Consider the following 25,541-nt stretch of genomic DNA (forward strand, 5'->3'; position numbering starts at 1 on the left):
TGATGAGGGAGGGGTAAATGTTGTTGGAATTTGAATACAATTCACCAGGAGAGTTTTCTTGACTATCATAACAAATTCTGGTGGTTGGAGCTTAAAATAAATTAATTCAAAAATGTACATGGCACTAAGGACCATATTGGATATGATGATAAAGCATAAGAGAGTGATTATTGCTGCGATGAATCAAGCCTGCCCTTGGTTATGTTTCATGTCGGTTTTCTTGTTTTGTCTTCGCAGAACAACACATCATGGAGGCCTCAGTCGTGTCAGGAGTGTACCTGCTACAGCGACGTGGCCATCTGCAGGCCCACCTACTGTCCAAGCCCAGAGTGTGATATCCAGAGGGTAAGACTTTTATAATAGAAGAAGCAGGATATCATTTTTTAACGGTAAGGGTGGTTTATTCGAGCCTACATTCTTCAACAGAAGATAAACCTGCTTTTGTCTTGTCAGCTCAAATGATATAAAAGACATTTAGTAATAGTATGATTACTATAAAGTAACAATTTAGTTTTATATGTGATTTAAGCAGTCTGCTTAGACAGGTTTAGCTAAACGTCAGATAGGCTAATGTCTCCTTAGCTACAATAACATCTATCACATCATTAACGTTCATAAGCCCTTCAACCTCTATGTTGAAATGCAATAATATTATTTTTATTTGTATTAATGTATCAAAATAGCAATACAAAACTGTTATTGCTAGTGTAAACTTAAGTGTTAGCTTAACTGTTATTTTTAGCAGCTAACAAAGTTTAGATTTAAGTTAAGAAAAGACGGATGGTCACTTTCACAAAACGTTAAAAAACGCTAAAAAAGTTAGCACAATAGGCTAAAAAAAGCTAGCTAAAGTCAGCACAGGACACAGTGGGTTTCCTGCTAAAACATAAAATCCTATAGCACTGTCTGTGCTTCAGCGTAAGTCTCTTATTTTTAAGCTTTCGATTCGTTCTTTTTTGTTGGTTTTACCACGTGCAAAAGTAGAAGTTGGGAAAGATATTCCTAGAAAATGTAAAATAACCTAAATAAACCACAGGACAGCACTGGAATAAAACACTAAATAAAAAATATAAATATTGGGATTCCCTTCTTTTTAATCTTCCTTTCTCTATTTCACTTGCAGTGAAGATCTCTTTAAGGGCCTGGCAATCACTCGTCTTTGTGAGCTGCCCTTACAACAAGAATCAATGAAATTACTATTGTGCAGTGAAATCTGCAAATGTCATTTGCTACGATGACAACTGTTTGGAAACTGTTCCTGCCTAGCTTTTTCACTGGCTCATTTGAATTTACAGGGACATATTTTCAAAGCTCTTCTTCAATTTGACTATCCGGCTGTTCCTCCCTGTGCTTCTTGAATGTGATTTAAACGTCAAAGCCTGTGGTGACACCATCAAATCCAATCCCAAACCTGAGCTAAGGCAACAATCAATGTCTAATGTATTCCACTCTGCTGGCTAGCAATCCAATGTTAATTACAAAATTGTCATCATGCTCACCCAGCTGTGTGATCCATCTATTTAAAAAGCTCTTAAAATGTGACTCTCTCTCTCACCTACACCGGGATACAAAAGTATTACGGTTTTATCATCTGTCTGTGTATCTACAAACTTACATTGCTTTTTTTGTTTGCTCACACACACACACACACACACACACACACACACACACACACACACACACACACACACACACACACACACACACACACACACACACACACACACACACACACACACACACACACCTTAATATGTTCTACAACACTTTCAATGGTTTTGTTTTTATATAAACCAGAAATGGCACCAGCAGCAATACAATTAATGTAGGCAAATTCAGAAAATTGAATTCAATTAAAAAATAAACATGGAAAATGTAACTTTAGTCCTGATTCGGTAACCATCCATCCCCCTTTACTTGCGTTAGTACAATCTGAAATTGACGATCATATTTTGGTAATTGAATTAGAGGAAGCAGACAGAAAAAAGCAAGAGGGACTTAAACGAATAGTGGAGGAAATTACAAATGAGCACAAGAGCTTCACAATTATTCCTGTTTCATTTATCGGCACAAAGTGGCTTTTATGATGGATAGTTTTGCAGATGGTGTTAAAATACAGCAGATGGTCTTGTTTTTCATCAAATTGTTTCTGAATGTAGGTGATATAGGGAGCTGAAAGAATAATGTAAACCCTCTGTCTGTCAAAACTGTTACAGGCTTCACTTTATTATTTTTCCTACTTTTATATTACATTACATTGCATTTAGCTGACGCTTTTATCCAAAGCGACTTACAATAAGTACATTCGACCAGGAAGACACAACCTTGAAGAAAACAGAATCATATAAGTACATCAGGTTTCATAGAGCCAAACATTTCAAGTGCTACTCAACTGGCTTTAGATAAGCCAGTCCTTTATTAGTATAAAAGTGCTTCGTTAATAGTTCTAACGCTCGAAGTGGAGTCGAAAGAGATGAGTTTTCAGTTTGCGCCGGAAGATGTGCAAGCTATATATTTAGTTGCCATTCTTCTGCGTGTTCACATGTCATTTGTCTCACGCTGCAGATTTGCTGTCCCTTCTGTGTTCATTCAGTTTTTTAGACTGACACATTACATTCTCTAAATCTCCTTTGGGGGTTATCACCTTATACAAATGGTTTCCTCCCCTCCTTCTTTTCCCATTCCACATCATTTCTATTCACAAATAAACGGCACCTAAACTATTTACCCGCTCTGCGCCTGGCCCCCCGCTGATTTTCCGCTTGCTCGTTTCCACATTTGGATTCTATTCGGGGCGGTAAGTCAGCGCAGATAAAGAAATGTCTGTTGAATCAGTATTGTAATATGTATTGTAACGACTCCACACGCTCACAATGTATTCTACACGCTGTGTACGCCCGATCCAATCTTCACATTTTTATTATTCTCTGTTCTGTTGTGCTATTTGTGTCACATGTTGGTTAGTTTCCATGGAAATGGAGAGACTGTAATTGCGTTTTCTATTCAGGCTAGTTAAAGGGACCCGCATCCGTTCCTTTTCCTGTCTGAATTTGTGCGTATTTGTCATTTTTGCCGTCTTTATGTTTTTTATTGTGTATGTCTTTTCTAAAGGGCGAGCGTTTGAGGATCCCTGCCAACCAGTGCTGTCCGGAGTGCATCTCCTCGTCCCAGGGCTCCTGCCAGTACGAAGGAGTCATTTATGCAGTAAGTGAAAGTTACACAGGGCAGAAAAAAGACTCTTCTCTACAAAAATGTCAAAAGCTGAATATGTGGGGTTTCTATTCTATCATTAGCCAATTTCTGATGTTTGAGTGTATCAGAGTATTTAAAAGTATGAGTTTGAGAACATAAAAACTGGCTCCAAATCATTACCCTGAACTGCAGTTGTGAATTTAGCATATTTTGATGGATTTCAATATTTATGTAGACAAAAGCATATTGGCTGTATGCCAAAACCACAAAAAGACCCATAAAGCATAATATGTTGCTTGTTGTTACCACCAACATCTGTTCTCTTCTTTCCAGTGTGGAAAAAGCATTTCAATGAATTCTCCATTAAAATTCATACTTATGATTTATTTAATGCAGGCAGAAGAATGTGTTACTGCACAGTCTGACGTCTTAGAAAATGAGTAAAGTCAGATCCTCACCTCTGATATCTAATTTAGAGTGAAAAAAATTGAAGTACTAATTAACTCCCCTGGGATGGTTGTGTAAGTATATATTTCATCAATTCACATCTGTCATTCACAGAATAGACCTCATGGTTTTATACAAACACACACTGACCAGAGGCACTAGTAGTATACACATATGATTGAAATAATGAACAGATATGTAGCAGCAAAAGTCAAAACACATCGTTACAGGGCATTCTTACACACATTAGTGAAGGAAGTGTCTTCTCACAGTGTTTCTCCTTATCTACATTCACCCTTTTACTCCACGCTCCTTCTCTCTTCCCATAGACTCAGTGACTCAGTTCTCTTGTCTGTCACTCAGGCTTAGGCTAACAAAGTTGTCTTGTCCACAAAGAGAAAAACAACTTTCCTCATCCCACTGTCTCTGCTTCCTTTCACTCTTTTCCCCCTTCAAGTTGTATTTCTGTGTGACACTGTGTATCTCTGTGTGTTTCCCACAGCATGACAGCCAGTGGAGTCCCTCGCCCTGTACGGCGTGTGTCTGCTCCAGAGGTAGTGTGTCCTGCACCCCTCACCCCTGCTCACATCTCAGCTGTCCCTCGGACCAGAGCCCGTTCACCCCAGCTGGAGAATGCTGCCCCAAGTGTGGCCGCAATGGAGGTCAGGCTCATTTGCACATAAAGATTTACAGCCACTGTTTGTTATGGTGTGCACATGAATATCATCCGCCCAACTGATTTCACATACAAGGACTACCTTGTTTTGGTTTTTTTCCCAAGAGCCATCATTGCTCTTAACACCTGACATGTGAATCAATGTGACTCTGTACATATATCATTATTATTATTATTATTATTATTATTATTATAAATACACACTATTATTATTATTTATTACATTACAGATTTTATTTGTATACTCCTGGAAATAATGACTGCACTTTACTCTTTATTCCTTTATCCCTTATTCCTAAGTATGTATGCTGCGTGTATTTTGTTGTCTTATGTTGTGATGTTTTGTTTTTGTTTTGATGGCACCCTTGAAAGGGAGAAGCATTTATCTCATTGTACATGTATAATGACATTAAACTATTCTATTCTATTCTACCGAATGTCATCAGGAAACATCATCATCAGCGTAAAGTTAAAGAGCCCCTATAATCCCTTACCTGTAGTCTGTTATAAAGGTTTTTGTCCATGTAAATAGAATGCAAAGGCTAACATCTCTAAGCTGTTGACCAATCACAACAGAACTGCAGTCTGGGCTCTGGTTTCAGACAGAGGGTGAAAAGGGGTGCTGCAGTACAGGCAGTATGATAAAAATAAAGACCTTTGTGAGCATTAAAGCATGTAAACATGTCACAGTAGAGACACACAATACAAATATGAACCTGGAAATTAGCATAATAAGTCCTCTTTAAACTTTTTCTCCAACAAACATTATGCTAATGGTAATTATAGCATTCACATAGCACTTTTAAATTCTTTGCAACCCTTTAAAGCGTATCCAAGTCAGCATCCATCCATTCACACACATTAATACGAAGCCACCTTTTCATCAAAGGCAATCGACAATCGTACACACTTACACAGCGTATAAGCAAGTATCCACCTAATGGTGGAGGACACATTTAACCTCATGAGCCACAGTCACTCTGAAATAAAACAGTTTGGTCAATTTCCATATTGTGTAAAAAGATAATAGAGTCTAGACAGAGCCCAAATGTAAATCTGTGCCTGACTCCTTGAAAACGACTGACAGTGCCCCTACCCCCGATACTCTGTGATACTCTGTGATACTTTGTGATACTCTTGCGGCTTTCATACCAGCGCTTTTCCCTTTCTAGCTCCGAGTTAGAGCTTTTCTGGTTCAGCTCCGGTTTCCCTTTTCTGCTCCCGCTCTGTTCACACCGCCCAGCACCCGACTGGTGCTGCCGCTGCTGCGTCATGACGTCATCGTTTACTGATTTGCTCCCCAACGGCATTACGGCGCTCACAACAACAACAACAACGGGGAACTGCGTCGGGTCGATGATCGTGTTGCTTTTAATCACACGAAGCCAGATTAAATTGAATAACGACTTCTCCAACCTTATACTTTGCTCCAGAGTGCCGTGGTTCATTGTTTATTAATGTGTTTCTGCAGCATTTACCGACCGCTGCAGTCACTGGCGGCACATATCAGACCCGGGCCGGGGGGCGGGGCCACATGACCGGGCCCTTTCAACCCAATAAAGCTTGACAAAAATATCGGGAGTCCGGGGTGGTAATCTGACGCTCGTGCGTAAAAAGTCGCTCAGTCAGTAAGATTACAATTTAAAACAATGTTTGAAAGAAAAGTAACTAAAGAAAAGGTGTAATATTTAAGATTTCGTTTCTACAAAGGGTATAGAAACGAAATATAAATATATATCAGAGATACTAATGATATAACATGACATAAAGTCCAACAAACCACAAGGACAACGAAAACATAGCCTAATAAAATGACTACATTTCTGACACACCATTCACCATGGACAGCCATTAGCCACCATGAGAGCAGAGCAGTGTAAAATTGGCACGGCGGACCATACGTTCACGTACAAGTAGGCTACTGTACAAATTAAATTTGAAGTGTATACTCACCATACTTGAAGGGTACTCGGCGAGCCTTGCGCTCCGCGAACTCGTCCACAATCCGCTGTATGTCCAATTTCTTGGCTCGGTCACTTTCGATGGATAGCAAGGCCAGTCCACTCAGTCTCTCCTGTCCCATCGTGCTCCTCAAATAGTTTTTGATGAGTTTTAATTTGGAGAAAGAGCGCTCGGCGGTTGCCACGGTGACAGGAAGAGTCAGAAATAAGATGAAGGCTGTGCAAACCTCACTGAATGTAGATGTTACTGCTGGGTTGTAAACAATGAGCATTTTTACCAGATCCGCGACAGATTTTAGTTTTTGTATTTGGTCCCTGAAACAGGTTCTGAAAGAAAGCAGCTGGCCAGGGAAGCTGGCGGCGATGTCCCGACTGTAGTGCTCTCTAAGCCGCTGGGCAGCTTGGTGTAAATCCTCATCCTTTGCTTGCAGTAGTGTGTTGGGGTGAATTGCCTCAAACATGTTCACAGTTGCATTTAAGCTGGTGAATCTTTGGGACAGTTGCTGGATGATTATATCGAGACATGCATTGAAAACGGTCACCCGAAAGTTGCTCTCTGCGTCAGTGAGGCGGCTGTCTTCAGAAAGTTCATCAAAGTGTCTCTTAACTTTCCTGGCCCTGGTTGTTTCAAACTGTGTTTGACTTCCCCATTTAGTAGCCAGGGCAAGAGTGGCGGACTTCGCCTCATCAAATTGTCCCCTATACTCCACCAAAACACTGATGGCATTTTGCAGTAGAGTAGATGCTTTGAGAATATCCGCGTCTTTTGCTTGCAGTAACTGTGAAGCACAATTTATGCTTTCCAAAATCTTGGTCTGCATGTTGACCAAAAATAGAAAGCGAAATTTGCTTATGGCATTCTTGAGTGCACTTGCTTCATTGCGCTCATCCTTTTTGTCACTGGTAAGGGATATTTTGACGAGGGCTTTTATAATGTCTCCATATCTGTGCCTTAACGCAACAACCGCATCATGGCGAGATGACCAGCGAGTGGGACATAAGCGTTTTAATGTGATAGTTCTGCTCTCTGGCGTCATTAACTCACTGAGCAATGCCATCGTTTGATACTGTGACCAAAAAAGTTGTAGAGCGTCTCTACAGTGTCATAGAACTGCTTCACTCCAGGGACATTTTTAACAGAGTCGTTGAGTGCTAGGTTGAGATTATGAGCAGCGCAATGAACATAGTGAGCAAGGGGCTCCTTCTCGGCTATTCTTGCTTGCACGCCTGAATACACACCACTCATATTAGCCGCCCCATCATAGCCCTGTCCGCGACATTGAGACAGATCTAATCCGTTTTTCTCTATAGAACCAAGGATTTTGTTTCAAGCTCTGAAGCTGATGAACCTTCAGTCACTTCAAAACCCCAAAAGACTTCATTGATCTGTATATCTGTTGCAATATCCATGTCGTTCTTAACAACAGTTATGTAACGGTAAACCTGACTCAACTGGTCTATCTTTGACACATCTTGCGTTGTGTCCATGATGACGGAATAAAATGGGGCTTCGTTTATTTCATCAATGATGTCAGCTTTCACATGTTGAGATAATATGTAAATAATCTCATCTTGAATCTGGTGACTGAGGTATTTCACTGACCCTGCAGGTCGGTTGATTAGCTCTTTCAAAACAGGGTCGTAGCGAGCCAATAATTCTATTATTGACAAAAAGTTGCCAGCTTTTCCCTGACCTAGAACCTCTCGATGGCCCCTGAATGCCAAGTTGCTTGAAGCTAGAGTGAGAGTTACATTAACAATGCGCTCCACGACCTGTCTCCAAAATTGGGCGGCATTACGCACATTCCTCTCCATGTCAGCGTCTATTGTGCCGTTGGTTTTCCACTGCTCATATACTACGCATGCACCAAGGTGTATTTGAGTGGATTCATGCCTTTCAATTTTAGTAGAAAGATGTTTCCAGTCTTTTATTCCGTTTACCCATGCATTGTTGTAGAACGCTGCCTTTCGGTTGGCAAAAAGCCAGCAAGGCTCACAGTAGCAGCAGTCCAATTTTGGGGAATAGCACATCCAGCTGCGTGGACATTTCATCCCAACTTTAGTGGTGGAGGTGTAATAGCTTTCTGAAAAGCAACGGTTATCCTTGTCTTTGGGAAATGGACCTTTGGGTTTGCATGGGCCCATTTTAAGGATATATCTTTTGATATTGGCGTCCATGTTTTCAAAATAGTTTGCCCGATCAGTCGGAAAACGCTCCAGAGGATAATTGCAGGACACATCATGATCCGTGGTCTGAGTTTCACCCGTAGGCGTAGCATGAGGAGGAGACCTGTTGCTGCTTTCATTCCCAGTGTCCGGTACTTCTTCACCTTGCGGCGCAGCAGGTAAGGAGCCGGAGGGGGAGGGGTGCGGCTGGTCAAGCGTCAGGCCTGGCTCTCCTCTAGACGAGCAGCTAGCAGCTGCTGAGTCGTCCCTATTATCATCATCACTACAGCCGAGAGACAGAAAAGGAAATAAGCTAGGCGGCCGTAACAACAACAACAACCATATGATATCAACATTTACCACAAACTCACATTTTCTTGTTGACAGTGTGTGTCCGTGATTGTAGCCTACCTGTAAATCTGGCTAACCCCCACTAACATTGTTGGCGGGCTGGGGCTCGGGGATGAAACACGGCTGGCAGTGGCAACAACTTCAGGTTCATCTCCCGCAGGAGGAGGAGTAGGGCAAAAAAAATATCCATCTAGCTTGGACAATTTGACCTTTTGGTCCTCCTTTTTATCTTTTTCTTTGCGTTTTGTAGCTCCACTTTTGTGTTTATAACTGCTCATGCATAGGCAGTGCTCTGTTGAATGACAAGTGATTGATGATGACGTTGACGTTCATTTACGTATGATGTTGATGGACGGCTGTTGATGACGATTTTACCCAAAATACATTTGGAGACAATAGAAGGGATTCACTTGCAATTTTTCATGTTTTAATGTTAAATATGAGTGTGAAAATAGCAGCACAAGTTCAACTCATATTATAGGCTACAATGCTTTATACCTAATATGACCACGAACGTCAGTGCACTCAGTGGCGCGAGGCAGCAGGGCCCGCCGGCGAATATCTCGGGGGCGGAGCCTGCTGCCTCGGCGACGGGCCCCCATTGGGTCCCGACCGTCCCGGGCCCGTGGAGCCCTGCCCCTACAGCCCCCCCTGAAGCCCCGCCCCTGGCTGCAGTGTTGGCTGCTCTTCCACGGGAGTTTATTCTCCTCCGTTAGCTCCCGGTTAGCTCACACTGCTGCGGCCGCTCTAAAGTATTCACTGTCCGACTCACACAAGCAGCTGATACATATCCCCAGTTCCCCTTAGCCTAATGGCGCGTTTCCACTGCAGCGGGTAGCCCCGTTTAAGCGTCCTTAACCGTCCTCAAGCGGCCAGGCCGGTTTTTGGTGGCGTTTCCATATAGCCTAGTACCGGCCAGCGGGTACTTTTACCCTCTTTTTCCGGCCTCATAAAATCGTGGTTCCCTCAGACCAGGGCCAGGGCTGAACTAGTGACGTCAACACTCTCGACTGCTGATTGGTCAGAGAGAATCGTCACTAGATTGCGCGCGAGTTCATCCCTAGCGTCGCATATATATCTAGAAGCAAGCTTGCAGCATTTTTATAAACAGCATTTTGTAAACGGATGAGCTACAAAAATGGCTACGTCTAATAAGAAAAGCACACCGTGGTCGACCGAGGAGGTGACGACGTTCCTACATCTCATTGGGGATGATCAAATCCAGCGGGAGCTCGACGGAACAACTCGAAATGTGAACAAAAACAAAGCCGATCGCCCCGCCTACACTGCGTTGCTACCCCAGGTCCTAAACTGTAATGGAAATGCGCCACGGCCTGGGCCGGCCAGCGAGGCAGCCCGAGGCCAGAGCGAGGACGCTTAGGGACGCTTAAACGGGGCTACCCCCTGCAGTGGAAACGCGCCATTAGTGAATGTGTGTCAGTCTGAATTGACGCTGTTTGGTATCACAACGCTGTTATGAAAGTTTCTCTGGTATAAAATGGGTGATGTTAGCATAGCAACCGAAGCTAAACTGACTACTTGCTATTGCTATCCTATTGTGGCATAAACCGTTTTCTACAGGCACATTTTACCGGCGTATTTTTATTATGATTCTACTTGTGATAGTCGGACACGCCAACCTGTGCAGCCCATGTATTGATTCCATCCGATAGCTGCTATAATACAAAACAACACGTCTGCCTCTCTCCACAATGATTAATAACAGTGAACGGATGGTCAAAGTAAGGTACAAATAAACAGAATCACACGAAGCCTGGTTAGTGTTGCCTGACTTTATAAAGTGTGTTTATAAGCACTACTGCTTGTAGGCAGGCATGACAGTCGACCCATGTTCAGGGGAGGAGGGTTTAGTTTCCTGCACGCCTCGACGTAAGAGAGACGTAAGCGACGCCACCTCTTAGCTCCGAAGCTCTTGCCTCTAGACCGACAATTTTTTGGAGCTGGAAGTGAACCCGATTCCAGAGCTAAGAGCCGGCGCCGCTGCGGTGTGAACAGGAAAAACCGGCGCTTTTCAGGCTCCGGCTCCGAGCCGGAGCTGAAAAAGCGCTGGTGTGAAAGGGGCATTTGTGATACTTTGTGATACTTTGTATTAGGGCCCATGGCAATAATTAAATAGGTTTGTTTTATAAAACAGCCATGGTGGAATTTAGAGTTCTGGGATCCCCGAGGACACCAATACATAGGTATTTTTATAAAGTATGAATTAAAACAGCAAAAGAAAACAATGAAATTAAGTATTTAGAAAGTCATGAACATTTTGAATGATAAAGCCCTTTTGCGATTTGGCAAAGAGTACACTAGTTATTAGGATAAGGGTTAAAGGACATAATCTGTTTGATTAACTATACATCCATTTGTTTGTACTGTTTATTTTACTGTGTATACTTTTTATTGTTACTCCCAAGCAAGATAGTCATACAAATGTAAAAATGTACTCCAGATAGTCAATCAAGGTTACAGTGTTGACTTTTACGGCAGTTAAGAGAAGGTTTTAAAAACTGTGTGGTGTGTTAAAGTGCTTGTTGGAGTTTTGGATGTACTATGCAGACATTTTCAAACAACAAAATACATCCTCTTCGCAACAGCCATGTTTGCTTATTTGTTGTCTTCAAAAAGCATTTGTCTGTCTGACAGCTTAAAGGCAGCTCATTTTCAGGTTCATATTTGTATTTCGTGCCTCTACTGTTGCGAGTGTTACACAGTGATTTCACTATGTTACGGAAGTACATAAAGGATTCCATTGGAGTTTCAGGCAGGGGGGTATTGTGTGGGAGAGATACTCTCTCTGGAGGGAACTTTGGGATTTTAATCTTTGCAGACCATTCACATGCACAAAAACCTATATAACACACTACAGGAAAGAGAACCCCATAAAACACAATACGGCCTCTTTAAAAATGTGTGCACTGCAAATACTGAAAATGTAATAAAAACTTGAAGTTTTACAAAACTTCTCTGACTAGATGAAATTGGATTCGATTGCAGATTCGATCGAGATTTTCTCTTCTCAGCCATCCTATTTGTCAATTATTCCCTGCTTCACGACAGGATGAATAGCACCACATATTTACAGTGGCAGTTATACTGTCACTTGCTGCTGTCGGTTGAAGAAAACCTTGCACATCTCATAGTATAGTACTAAGCATAAACAACTCTGCAAACCCAATAACCGAGTAAAAAAAAGCACATAAAGATAGTGACACACTCAATGGCTTGGCCTGTGGACTGCCCTCACACACTCTCACAGGAAACCTGAGTGTGAGTGTGAGTGTGAGCAGCACTCTGCCTCGGGTTAGCCCACTTCCTCTTTCAATAAAGATGAGCTCTGCTTCCAGTTCACATTCAGCTACCCTTAAATGGGTTTTGCTGATGCTACTCTCTGGTGAGATCAGGTTGAGTCTATCTTTAAACAAATAAATACAATTTGTCTGTGGAAATCAATTGTTGCAATTACTGGACAACATTTGTCTTCCTTTATTTCCTACACTTATTGCTTCATAAAACCATGTTTATTTGATAGAGTCCAAACAGTTTGGTGCATCCATCTGCACAACACTGCAATGGAAATGTAAATGATTCCACTAGAAATAAAGATAAAATGAGTATGAAATGTAATGAAAATGTGTTTAAAGATGGTGACTTCTCATCACACATTATTGCTGATGATCATTTAGTGATTTTTCAAACTATGGTCATCAAATCAACCACTGCATACTCTAATAAATAAATACTGTTCTAGGTGTTTTATGTTGTTTTTTTCCTCATATCTTAAAAGTTTGATGATTCTTTATTATTTGAGTTTACTAACCTCATACATATTTCAGTTTTTAATAGACTATTTAGGAATGCAGTCAGCCTTGTGTTGAGCTGAAAGGTAAAAACTCGACTCTAATGACATCTCGGAGCTGCTATGCATCCAAACAGTTAGCAGCTAATTAGCGACGTCTTTCTTTCCCCCACACTGTAAATCAGTGCGTTTCAGGGCAAACAATGCTCCAACAGACAGCTCATTACCTGACACCCATTTGCACTGTTTACTCATTCTGTGTGTATCTTTGTGTGTGTGTGTGTTTCAGAGTCTTGCTCCTGGCAAGGCACTGCATACAGAGACGGTGAAGAGTGGAAGCCAAGCCTCTGCTCCAGATGTGTCTGCAGCAACGGGGAAGTCCGGTGTTCGGTAGCAGAGTGTCAACAAGTGGCCTGCAAACCGGTGAGTTTCTGGAAATATAATACCCCATTTTTTGCCCTGAAATTCCTAGACAGAATAAAAGACAATACATGTTTTCCAAGATATCATTATTTATCCATTGAACAGGAACAGAAGCCATCTATAAAGCTCAGATATTCCACTGCATCCCCCATAGGTGGCTTTGTTGCTGAATTGCTCGAAATGGTGATTTAAAAATACAAACCACCTCTTGATTTGTTTTTATTCCAGTGCACTTGGATTTTATTCATTTTAATAAAGTTGAATATATAAACAAAGAAAATCAGCGTGTCCCCGAAAAAAATGTAATGTTTTTGACTACCATACTGTCCCTGCTGTGTACATCACTTTTTAGTGTACAGATTGTTTTAATTCCTCCCTACACAGGTTAAGGTATATTGTGTAAGAGTGGTGGGAATATGTATTTCTCAGCAGCCCAGCAGACTGTTTCCAGACTATGTGCTAAACTGGGTCAAACACATATCTCATGATGAAACGTATCTTATGTAACTCTTGGTCGGATTGCATTTACCAGGCTTCCTTACAGACAATGCTTATACTTAGTGCTATATGTGATAAAACTGTTTTTCTCTTCCTTCAGCATGAGAACCTGGTGATCCAGCCAGGCCGCTGCTGTCCTCAATGTGTGTCCAATCCCTGTCTGTCTGCTGGTAAACAGCACCAGGTAACCACCTTTGAGTCATTGCATTAGTGTGTGTTATTGTGTAGCTTTGTGCAAAAATCCTCTCTGTTACTCAGCCTTCAGAAAAGCCATTGTGTGTGTGTGTGTGTGTGTGTGTGTGTGTGTGTGTGTGTGTGTTAATATGTCCATAACAAGTGTGTATTTTTCGATTTTATGTGTGTTAGTGGCAGCTGATGACAGCTCGTAAATCCGTACTGATGTGACCCGGCACATTTTAAACCCTGGTTTGTTTTCCTCTGCACAATCTATTAGAATATTTTTGTGATGACAGGGTGACTTTGACATATGCGTGTGTGTGTGTGTGTATGTGATGTGTGTGTGTGTGTTTTAATATTGAGATGAAAGCAGTCCTGTTTTCTCCTCCCATCTCCTCCATAGTCCTCTCATCTCCTCTCATCTTAACTTCTCTTCTTTTCTCCTAACATCTTTTACCCTTTCCTTACTATCTTGTCTCATCTCCTCTTTCACCTCTCCTTTCTTCTCTTCTCATCTTTTATTTCTCATCTTCTCAGTCCCCCTCTCCTTTTCCCTCATCTCCTCTTCGTCCTTCTCTCCTGCTTTTCTGCCTTTCTTTTGTTTCATCTACTTTCTCCTCTTCCCCATTTCCCCATTTCCCCTCCTCCTCTCCTTTCTTCTCTTCCTCTCCTCATGGATCCCTTCATCTGCGTGCTCTTGCTTTCTTCTTCTGTGTTTACAGGGTACACACACACCCTCCCACCCTGCCAAGTGTCTCCTTTGATCGGGTGTCCCATCCAGTTGAATGTGTGTTTATGTCTTCATGAGAGAAGCACACACACACACACACACACACACACACACACACACACACACACACACACACACACACACACACACACACACACACACACACACACACACACACACACACACACACACACACACACACACACACACACACACACACACACACACACACCTTCATGACTTCAGATGTGTGTTTTTTCTTTGGGGTGTCAGGAAGTGTCAGGGACATCTCAATAAGTTATTTTTCTAAAGAGAAGGAATTATGTCAACTTGCCTCTGGGGTCAAACCAAGGACTTAAAATACACACATACTGAATGTATGTAAATGTGAACGTGATGTAAATTCTTGTTTTCAATGGTCTGTGTGTTTGTAGTGAAGATGAGGAGCTAATTCACAATAACAATTGTTTGATTCAGACCTCTTTAGATCAGCATGTCAGTCTTATACAAAGATCAGTGCTATAGTTCATCACAAACACACAATACATACAACTTCATAGAGTTTAGTGATGTTCAAAGAGCCCCATAAAGCCTTTTGATCTCTAGGGCTCGAATAGATGTTATATTAGTGAAAAATGTTTTTCTTTCATGTGAAATAATGAATTCATTTGTATCCTCCGAGTTTCAGTCAATATGTAATCAAGCAGTGTAAACCTGATGAGGAAGGATGTTAGGATTTAATCCGACAGCTACAGAAAGTTAACCCTAAAATTGAAACAGATTATTTATTTAAGGCTTGAAACACGTTTGGGAAGTTGCTGCTGTGGGACTGCTTCACTCCGCATTAGTGTCCTGATAACTACACTGTTCTTTGCTATCACTGAAACACCTCCCAGGAAGCATTGATTTCATGAATTGTAGATTGAAAGATGTCTAGACAACTAAATTACTGTGTCAATGACTACATTTAAATACTAGTTTTTTTAAATGCTGCTTAAAGAAATGTGTATACCATTACTCACCCTGTGTTAGCTTGAAATCGTATAGAAAACTTTTACTCACATGTAAATGTGAGTATATGCATTTGCATGTCGCCCATGCAAACACACACAACAGCCCAAAACACGTGGGACTATCAAAAACTATAAAACTATGTAAATACAAAAAACCACTTGACAACACATGTGCAGCATCTAGAAAGAAGTAGAAATATGAGAAAAAAGTACTTATACTTAAAGGGGACCTATCAATGCACAATATGTGTCCCCGGTGCGTCGGGGAACTCACGCAGCGTCCGAAAATAAAACCCTCTCTCTTTCCTCCGTACCCAAATCTTTTAAAAACGGGTGTACAACGAACGGATACAGATTTCCATCCGAACTGACGTCGGCGGACCCACAGAAAGTTGCTATCAGAAACTATGCCTGACGTGTTTTGGACGTCTTTGTTTACATTAGCAAGCCTCGCTAACACTCAGAGCAGAGGTCAGGATCGTAAAACTTCTGTCAAAATCCAGAATTACCCGTCGGCCTTTACACAACTCTGACGGGGGGGGGGACAGTTCACATGCTCGTGAACTTCAATTTCAATGATTTGTACGGCACAGTTAGGTTTGGAAACGGTATAATTTCCTTTTTGTAGGGCATGCATAACACGGCATAACACCGGAGCCTCGCTGCGAGGAAACTTTGGCGCTGTTCCGAGTTTGTTCTAATCTGTCAAAATGACGGACTGCTTTCAGATTTGTCTGTCATTGTTAAAAAAAATCCGTCATAGACGGAAAATATTCGGTTAACGCAACCTCTGACTCAGAGCTAACCATGTGTTTAAAAAGCAGGAAATAATAAAAGAACTCACCTTGTGATAAACCTGCAAGAGAAAAAGCATTTGAGCTCCATACTATTTCAGAAATAATCCTTGAAGTGTTTTAAACAGAATGGCGTTTTATCACAACCAAATGTAACTTTATCTCCGGTAGAATTCTGATCAGGCATTAGCTCTGCCTCCTCTTATTTATTTTTTTCAAGCTAAGGACCCAAAATCTGCATTTCTCTAACAGGGCTTCAAAAGAGGGGTTCGTTTGAGCAATATGAGGCATGGCTACAATGGGTGATCTGTTTGGTATTTTCACAGACATGTTTTATATAGGTATGGCCCTACAATATATTTTTCAAATATAGCATGATAGGTCCACTTTAAGTAAATGTACTTAGTCCTTTTCCATCACTGAATAAACCTGAATCCAGCATGTTGACCACTGATACAAAAAGATAGCCTTTCAAAAAAGGCTAAATGATTTTGTTGCGGAGACACATGAGACACAGAGTTAAACAAATACATGACAGCTTATAAAAACTAAAAACATTTTTCCCACTTGATAAATTGTTTTAACAATAATCTACCTAATTCACCCATTGGCTAATTGTTTGGACCCTAGCACACTCTAAAAAACGATTCATGGGGATAGTAGATTCCACTTGAAAAAATATACTTTTTCAACATGAAACATTTATTTTATTTTAGTTAGTTTACAACTCATTTTAATAAGTCAGTCAAACTGAAAAAGAACAAAAAAATGTAACTTACAAATGTAATGATTTTGAAAAAAAGAAGGTAACAATTTGCATGGACATTTTTGAGTAGTATGGACTTAAATAAATAAATAAAATATAATAAATAGCTTAAATTAAACAAAATGCAACTTAATATCACTCCATCTTTACGATTAATATTAAAGTGGACCTATCATGCTATATTTGAAACATATATTGTAGGGCCATACCTATATAAAACATGTCTATGAAGTTTTTTTTTCAAAATACCAAACAGATCATGCATTTTAGCCATGCCTCATTTCACTCTATTTGCTCTTTTCCAGCCCTGTTTTTGCAAGGGCTGATTCTGCTTTTGTGGCAGACTACAGCGCCACTTATAGGCCTGGCATATGTACTACAGCATCTCCAGCGCTTTCGAGCAGTCTCTCATTCCCCTGATAGGTGGAGAGTTGCCCATATAGGCGGAGCACCCCTTTTCTGACATCAGAAAAATTCAAATAATAATCAGCTCCGTTGCAGCCCCGTTTTTAGAGATTTGGGTATGGAGGAAAAGAGAGAAGGTTGTGTTTTCTGACACTTGGTGAGTTCCCTGACACACCGGAGACACATATTCATGTATAAAAGACGTACAAAAGTGCATTTTGCATGATAGGTCCCCTTTAAGTTGGTTCAACTTAATTTAGTTTTTAAAGGTGAAAGCAAATTATGTTTGCAGTACTGAACTAATTGAGTTAATCAGATTATAAATGGGTACTTGGATTAATTTAATAATCGATTAAATTGGAAATACTTAAAAAGATCAACGCAAATTGTTACCTCAATTTATTTAAGTAGAGCTGGTGTATTTTCCTCATGAAGGATGGGTCATGACCGAAAGAACGAGATCGCGGATACAAGCGGTCGAGATGGGTTTTCTCCGCAGGGTGGCTGGTGTCTAGGGATAAGGTGAGAAGTTCGGTCATCCGGGAGGGACTCGGAGTTGAGCCGCTCCTCCTTCGCGTCGAAAGGAGCCAGTTGAGGTGGTTCGGGCACCTAGTTAGGATGCCACCTGGGCGCCACCCTAGGGAGGTGTTCCAGGCACGTCCAGCTGGGAAGAGACCAAGGGGTAGACCTAGGACCAGGTGGAGGGATTATATCTCTTCGCTGGCCTGGGAGCGCCTTGGGATCCCCCAGTCAGAGCTGGTTGATGTGGCCAGGGAAAGGAACGTTTGGGGCTCTCTGCTGGAACTGCTACCCCCGCGACCCGACCACGGATAAGCGGGAGAAGATGGATGGATGGATGGATGGTGTATTTTTTTTAGAGTGCAGGTGGAGTGTAATGTGTAATTGTATTGACTTGAATATGTCTGTGCAGATGTGTGAGCAGGTTGTACGCTCACTGCCTCTCCTGTTTTCGTACTGTTCAGCTCTTCATGCTAAAAAGTTTATGGACAATTATGTCGACACTTGATAGCTGGTATTTACTCCAGACAGCAACGTGTGTTTGTGTTTGTCTGCCATCCACACTACATCCGATACCTGCACTCTGTGTGTGTGTTTGTGTGTGTGTGCATCACTTGGTCTAAGTGTCTGTATCTGTGTGTATCTTGGCAGCATGGCGAGCAGTGGCAGAAGAACGCCTGCACCACATGTGTGTGTGACCGGAGTCAGTCTAAGTGCCACACACACACCTGTCAGCCCGCTTCCTGTGCCAAGGTGAGTAGTCTCAAACACACACACTAACACACAGACACACACACTCATTGGAATTCTGTTTTATACAGAATCCACCTCATACATTAGGCTCTGTGTTGAAACTCAAATGGAATCAGAGGCGTTTAACAATGCAAGACCACACAGATGTTGCTCTCTGCATGTAAACACACACACACACACACACACACACACACACACACACACACAACACACACACACACACACACACACACACACACACACACACACACGCACACAGAGGCTGATACAAATGTCAGCTTGCGGCGCCTGTTCTGTGCTGGAACTCTTGTAAGTGAAGTCGGAGAGTGAACACAATCCAGACGCACAGACATTAAATAAAGGGCTATGCACAGACAAAGTACATAATAATGCCAATACATCTGTCAAATATATATTAATATTATTACCACTATTACTTTAGCCTTGCTACTGATTTTTCTTCCTGCTTCCTCTTTCTCTTTGTCTTTCAAACCCAACCTGTGGAGGCTGATGGACATCCACCCAAATTTAATTAGTAGGGTGTAGTAGAAGTGTAGGACATTTTGGTTTTAAATTGACAACACTTGATATTATCACAGAAGCCTTATGCAGCTTCACTGTGTTTGGTTCTAAGGGCCAAACTCAGTTTATATTCTTGAAGCAAAACAAACATATATCTGAGCCCTCAAGCCACTAATTAATATATTATCTAGCTGAAAGATTTCCAAACTGGGAAACATTTACTTGATCTCATTAGAGCTGTACTGATGACCTCGCCGCAGGCCACAAGACAAACGAACAGTAGTTTTGACAAATAAAGAATGCTAACTAGGTAACATAAGATAAGAATAAACAAGTTTAAATGATTTGTTATTGGTTGTGATCATATCCTAAAGATCTTTGGATTATTGAAAAGTATACAGCTCCCTTTCATACGAGTGTTGAGAGCTGTCTTCATAAATTCATTTGTGCTCAAAGTGCATCAGATTGATGCATTTAACTGCATTAAAAACACCTTCCCTGGGGTGCATGCCCCGTACCCCCCTAGAGGATGTGAGGTCCACCCCCAAATAAAGCAGGTTAAAATAATTAGATTGTAAACACTGAAACGGGTCCCACAGACCCAAACAGCACACAACGGTTAAAGGTAAGCATATCATAATATAATAATAATCCTAAAAAAGGTTGGTGACCCCTGTTTTAGAGTTAACACTTTATTTTGACCATGAGTCAGGTGTAGGATATTAATCTGAAACCTTTTTTTGTAAAAACGGGCTAACTCATACTGTTTCTGTTCTGTAAAATACTGAAAATCACAAACTAGTCAAAAGTACATAAGAGGTAGGACTTTTATGGTCTTATAAAACCTTTGAAGGGGGAACACCTGCTTCGGGGTAGTGCTTATCAGGCTTCCTGCTGTTACTGTGAAGTAAGTGGAAACACCTTTGAGGAATTTTGCTCTTTAAGGGTTTTAATTTGTTGTTTTTTTAAACCTAACCTAAAACTTTAAGTATAAATATTCTCAGCTCACAGCCCATTTGGTCCACTGATAAAAGCAGTAAATAAAATGGGGGAGGAATACGATTTTTAAGAGTAACACTAACTGTTGGTGTGAGATAAAGGGCATTTTAAATTCTAGGCTTTGGTAAAGTGACATCTGCAGTGTCAGTAGCCTAAATCTACACCTCTCAGCACTTTTAAATAAAGTTGTCAGAAATGTTTGCTCCTGAACTGCTTGGTGTCTTTCCCTTTAATAATGCAACACACACTCTCTGCCTCATAGTCTTATCTCGCTCTGCTGAAACACACAAACAAAAACAGCATTTCTTTCTAGCTCCTTGGATTGTGTCTTTTCTCTTTCACAGCTCGGTTTTGAAAACCGAACTCAAACATTAACTGCTTTCTTGCAGGGTCAGACCAAAGTGAAGCGCACTGGTCAGTGCTGTGATGAATGCGCCGCCGCCAAGGGAAGCTGCCTGTACGAGGGGGCGGTGCGTTACCATGGAGACATGTGGAATGGCACGGGCTGCGAATTCTGTAACTGCAACCGGGGTCAGGTCCTCTGCCAGAGGGCCGAGTGTGCTCGTGTTGACTGTCCCCAGGTGAGCATGACAGAAAAAAGGTCTTCTTTAGAGCAAATCTGGGCTCATTATAGGAAACTGTACTCGTTTCTTTTCTTGTCACAAACATTTCCTCGGGGGGCATAAATGTCCTTAAAGGGCTGGAAAATGTTTGATAAAAATGTTATTAAGCAGAGCCACAGAGCTTAGAAATTGAACCTGACTACACTTTGGTCACAATATCTTTTTCCATTCGGCAATACATTACTTGTAGGATACTTTGTTGCAAGAATAGCATTGGTCTACTGTCTGGAAATACTAAAAACAGAGAAAGTAATAATTGCTGGTGTGACAATTAGCCAGAGTTGATCATTTGTTAAGGTAAAACAAAAAACTGCTGCACAGAGTATTGGTTTCAGATAAGTCTTAACTGTAGAGTTGTAAAGGACAAATGTATGATTTGCGAGATCAGGCTTTCATACATGCACATCTTAAATGTATTTAGTACCTGCTTAGACTGATGACAAATGAAAAAGTCAAAAGGTAAGATATTATTGCAATGCCTAATATTAAGAGTGGCATTCAAAAGAGTGGAGATCACATTTTTTCCAGTTACTTTTACCAACATAGCAATAGTAGATATGTTTTGGCTGCAATACTATACATTCAGTGTAAATTAGCATTACAAAAAGGCATGTAAGAATACATAATAACACTTGCTGTACTTAATGGTTTATTTTTTATTATGTATTAGTGTGAGATATGATCAATAAATCCAAGGTTACTTTCCTGTAGGCTCCACCTGCTTTAAACGTACTTCTCTTGACCCCAAAATGCAAAATGTCAGCAGCAAGAAATCCCGTTTCCTCGCCTTCAAATTAGCCCCTATAGCCTAAGTTAATGGAAGATGTCATAGTTACTTAATTCAGTTTCATAGAGTCTGTGTAATTTGCTGCTGTGAAATGTACCAGTTCACAAGGTCTGATATAACTATCTTAATTTGTAGTTAGGAGATTCGGTGTGATTTAAGGGTCAGGTGATCATTTAAGGTTACATGGTTGTCTGCATTCACCATGGGTTATTCACTCAGGTCAGGTGGAGTAATTTAAAAAGAAGAGTGAGACTCAATATATCTGTGTGGTAGCTGGACACAGCAGCAACAAATTACAGGGGTAAGTAAACTTGCACTTAAAAGTTCAGCACTATAATAAGAATGTAGGTACAACAAATGTAACTTCACTTAATTACCTGACTTGAAAGGCTGTTTTGGGGAGAGGCATGGGGTGATGTACAGTATGCTATAGCTATTGTAAAGCTGTTTAAAGCTAATTTGTGATTATGGGCTTTAACTAACTGTATACTTAGACTGATGACTAGTGAAAACGCCCAAATGTAAGATACTATAACAAAGCCTAATTCAAGAAGTTGCAGTCCAAAAATTAACAAAAATGTAATTCTAAACATGCTAAATTTTGTCCGTTAGCTTGTTAGCTTATCTGTAGCCCAAAGCGAGTTATCTTAGTTAGCATGTGACCTGCATCATGAATGCATTGATAATAAAATATAAAAAAAGCTTATAAGGTATTGTCTTTTTACAGTTTGATACTTTAGTTCTTATTGTGTAATTTCAGTGAGCTGGTTTTCTAACCAGCTAAATACTTTAAAGAAAAACAAAACAAATATGCCCAGTTGTGAGATTGTATGTTGTATTATACTAATAAAGAACTGGCTTTTCTAAAGCCAGTTGAGTAGCACTTGAAATGTTTTTGCTCTATGAAACCTGATGTACTTTTATGATTCTGTTTTCTTCAAGTTGTATTTTGTTGGACGAACGCACTTATTGTAAGTCGCTTTGGATAAAAGCGTCAGCTAAATGCAATGTAATGTAATTATTTTAATCCATACTATCCCCACGTGAAATTTGCCTACAATGAACACCACATAAGTGACCTAAATGTAAAGACATGCTTCAAGACTTGGCACAGGAATGTAGGACATTTGACGTGGGAGTTTTTTGGGACAATGAAAACAGCACATTTGTTAAGATATCTAGCCAGAGTTCCCATAGTTTCTCTTATCCCATACATGACCCACTTTAAGCTCAGCGCTGTGTCAACTTTACTCCTTTTTCTTTTTTTTCTGATGTCAAGCAATTATAATATTACTTCGCTAATATTCCCCGCCGTTGCCAAAACATCCTAATTTATCATATATTACAGTGATAATTACAGCTGCTAAGTGTCATTAACCGTAAGTAACCTAATTGGCATTTGTCCAGCTCTGAATTATGCAAGGTCACTCAGCTAAGAAGATCAGAGCCATGCAGTTTTTCTCTCCGTGTGGAGTAAGTTATGGGTTTAATGACATGTTTGGGTCAATAGGCAGAGAAAGGCACTGTGGCACAGTAATAATAGGAAAGGAGGGGGGTTATGATTCCTTATGGTGCCACCTGTGCACCGTAATGGTCCCATATGGAGGTCTTACCATTTCAAAATTCCTTCAGTGGCATATTGCCATTGTAATATGTGGAGCTTATAACCACCATTTAGATATTTTTAACGTGTAATTCTTATTAAAGGATTACAAGGTCTATTGGCTGAGCAGATTGCGTAAGGCTTTTGAAAGCCAACAAAATCAAAAATACATGTGGAAAATTTTTTGGTGATCAGGGCAGATTTTTACACTGCTGCAACATCATAGACATACAAGGTTTCCACTCAAGATATTGCTTGCAATGCTATGTAAGCATAAAGGACCAACATAGCTGAATCACCGCATAATCCTTATCACTAACAAATGCTTTGCAATACTATCTTATCTTTTGACTTTTCCCTACTCATCGGTCCAATTTTCATAAATACATATGCCTGCTGTTTTTCTGTAATCCTTTACAGCACACCAAGCTGAAAACAAACCCTTTATGCTATCTTTTGGTTTAAGTATTAAAGGGGTTTATTATCACCAATTCAACAAAATGAATCAGGCCTTGCTCCATTAATACTTGTGATTTCCTCCCAATCGCTTGCCAAATGTGATTGTGATACTATATATGACAACTGAAGCATTTAAATGTACAAATAATGACAATTATTTTCAATGAAGTTTTCAAACTACAATTAAATACAGTTTAATTGAATTGGACTGACTATGACTGCAGATAACTACAGTGGAAAAACAAAGTCAACTGTGGTAACCAGAGGTAGAACATTACCAAGAAAACCAGTTCAGTCAAATGTTACGGAAACATTGCTTTTGTACATAACTATTTTTCTTCTGTTTTATGATGATTTTCCCTTAAATATGAATTCAAAAATATATCTATCTCTCACAGGGAGCGGAGCTTATCCACCTGCCTGGGAAGTGCTGCCCGGAATGTTCCTCTGCCAAACCCTCCTGTTTGTACGAGGGGAAATCCTACAAGGTACTTTTTATATTCTTATGACTTTGTTTGCACATAAGCAAGGGAGGGAAATTGCTAAATCAGGCAAGAAATCCAAGCTGTGTGGGTGAGACAAAGACGCCACAGGGCTTCTGTGAACTCTCCATTCTCAGAAGTAAAAAGAAAGTAAGTGCCATAAAGGCTCACTGCAGAGGAGGCTGCTACACAAACAACCAAACACATCAATATTAAGCTGGTTATAAATATATAAATGCAAACACTGGGTGTAAGAGTTGCTGTGACATGACGTTAATGTCCATTTTAAGAGAGAGCTGTCAGCTACAAGCCTGTTATAAGAAACCTTTATTATTCTAGCATGACCTTAATTATTTATAGGCTAGTATTGGAAACCCAGAATGCAAAGGATTTCATTTTTGACATTTCCAGCCATGGAGGATAGCTCATTAAATGCTGCAGGACATTCAGCCAAAGCCGAGGCTCAGAGCGAGTGTAGAGAGAGCTTTTCCTATAGATTTTTCTTTGTTTCCCCGAGGAATTTATCTTACCAGTTGTAAACAAGGATGGATACTGCATACTTATTTTGCACCTACACATGTGAATAATAAATGCATTTTCTCAACTTTTTGAAAGGTTAAAGCAGGCATTTTGTGACTAGATAATTCCTGGTTTAGCTTCTAGGTAACAAGAAAATCACATTGGGGAAAGTTAATGAGCAGGAATAAATAACCATTTTTACCTTTCACTTATCTGTTAAGGTTATTTATTAGCACTACTGTGCTGGCAGTGGTAACAAGCTATTTAAAGCAGCCAATAAAGAGAACAATTCAGTCTTCACTTGTCTATCTCAAGACTTGACTGTCTGAAAATGGGAACACACTTTATTTGGCTTAATGTCATTGAAGAGAATGTGTTGGAGCGCTAGCCAATGGAAGCGCGAGTGTTATAGTGATGTCACCATGTTACGGAAGTAAACAAAGGAGTCCAATGGAGGCTTTTCGGGGGGAGGACTGCGTGGGAGAGAAACTCCCTCTGAAGGCCTTTGCAGACCATTTACATGAACCAAAATCTATATAACACACTTTAGGAAATGAAATGTACCTGTAAAACGCTGTTTGGAAGCATGTTGGGCCACATGTTTCTTGAGCAAAAGGTATAAAAGGAAAAAGTTTGATAGATGATTGCGTTGTAGATATTCTTATACTTCCATCAATGTACCCTCATGTGAAGATCCATTCTATATAGTATTTCAGTCTCCCCTACTGGTAATAAGGTAGAGATTGATGACCACAGGGAAATTGTTACACAGGAGAAATAACAGACTGTGAATGCTGCACATTTCTTCCCTCAGATTGGATCCCTGGATAAAAGGTTTGTGATTCGGCATCCTGCTAGAAAAACAAGC

At 40.6% G+C, this 25,541-nt stretch overlaps 1 protein-coding gene across 2 annotated transcripts in view; it reads left to right on the forward strand.

Moving 5' to 3' along the window:
• fras1 (Fraser extracellular matrix complex subunit 1) overlaps positions 1–25,541 on the forward strand; it is a 315,805-nt gene that overhangs the window by 89,840 nt on the left and 200,424 nt on the right. For both annotated transcript variants that reach the window (XM_034216717.1, XM_034216718.1), the window contains exons 3-10: positions 238–345; positions 3,112–3,204; positions 4,142–4,301; positions 12,891–13,024; positions 13,623–13,706; positions 18,578–18,679; positions 20,590–20,781; positions 24,071–24,160. In XM_034216717.1, coding sequence (XP_034072608.1) covers positions 238–345; positions 3,112–3,204; positions 4,142–4,301; positions 12,891–13,024; positions 13,623–13,706; positions 18,578–18,679; positions 20,590–20,781; positions 24,071–24,160 — 963 coding nt within the window. The remainder of the gene's footprint in view (positions 1–237; positions 346–3,111; positions 3,205–4,141; positions 4,302–12,890; positions 13,025–13,622; positions 13,707–18,577; positions 18,680–20,589; positions 20,782–24,070; positions 24,161–25,541) is intronic.

The sequence above is a fragment of the Gymnodraco acuticeps genome, unplaced genomic scaffold, assembly GCF_902827175.1.
Source record: "Gymnodraco acuticeps unplaced genomic scaffold, fGymAcu1.1, whole genome shotgun sequence".
Lineage (NCBI taxonomy): Eukaryota > Metazoa > Chordata > Actinopteri > Perciformes > Bathydraconidae > Gymnodraco > Gymnodraco acuticeps.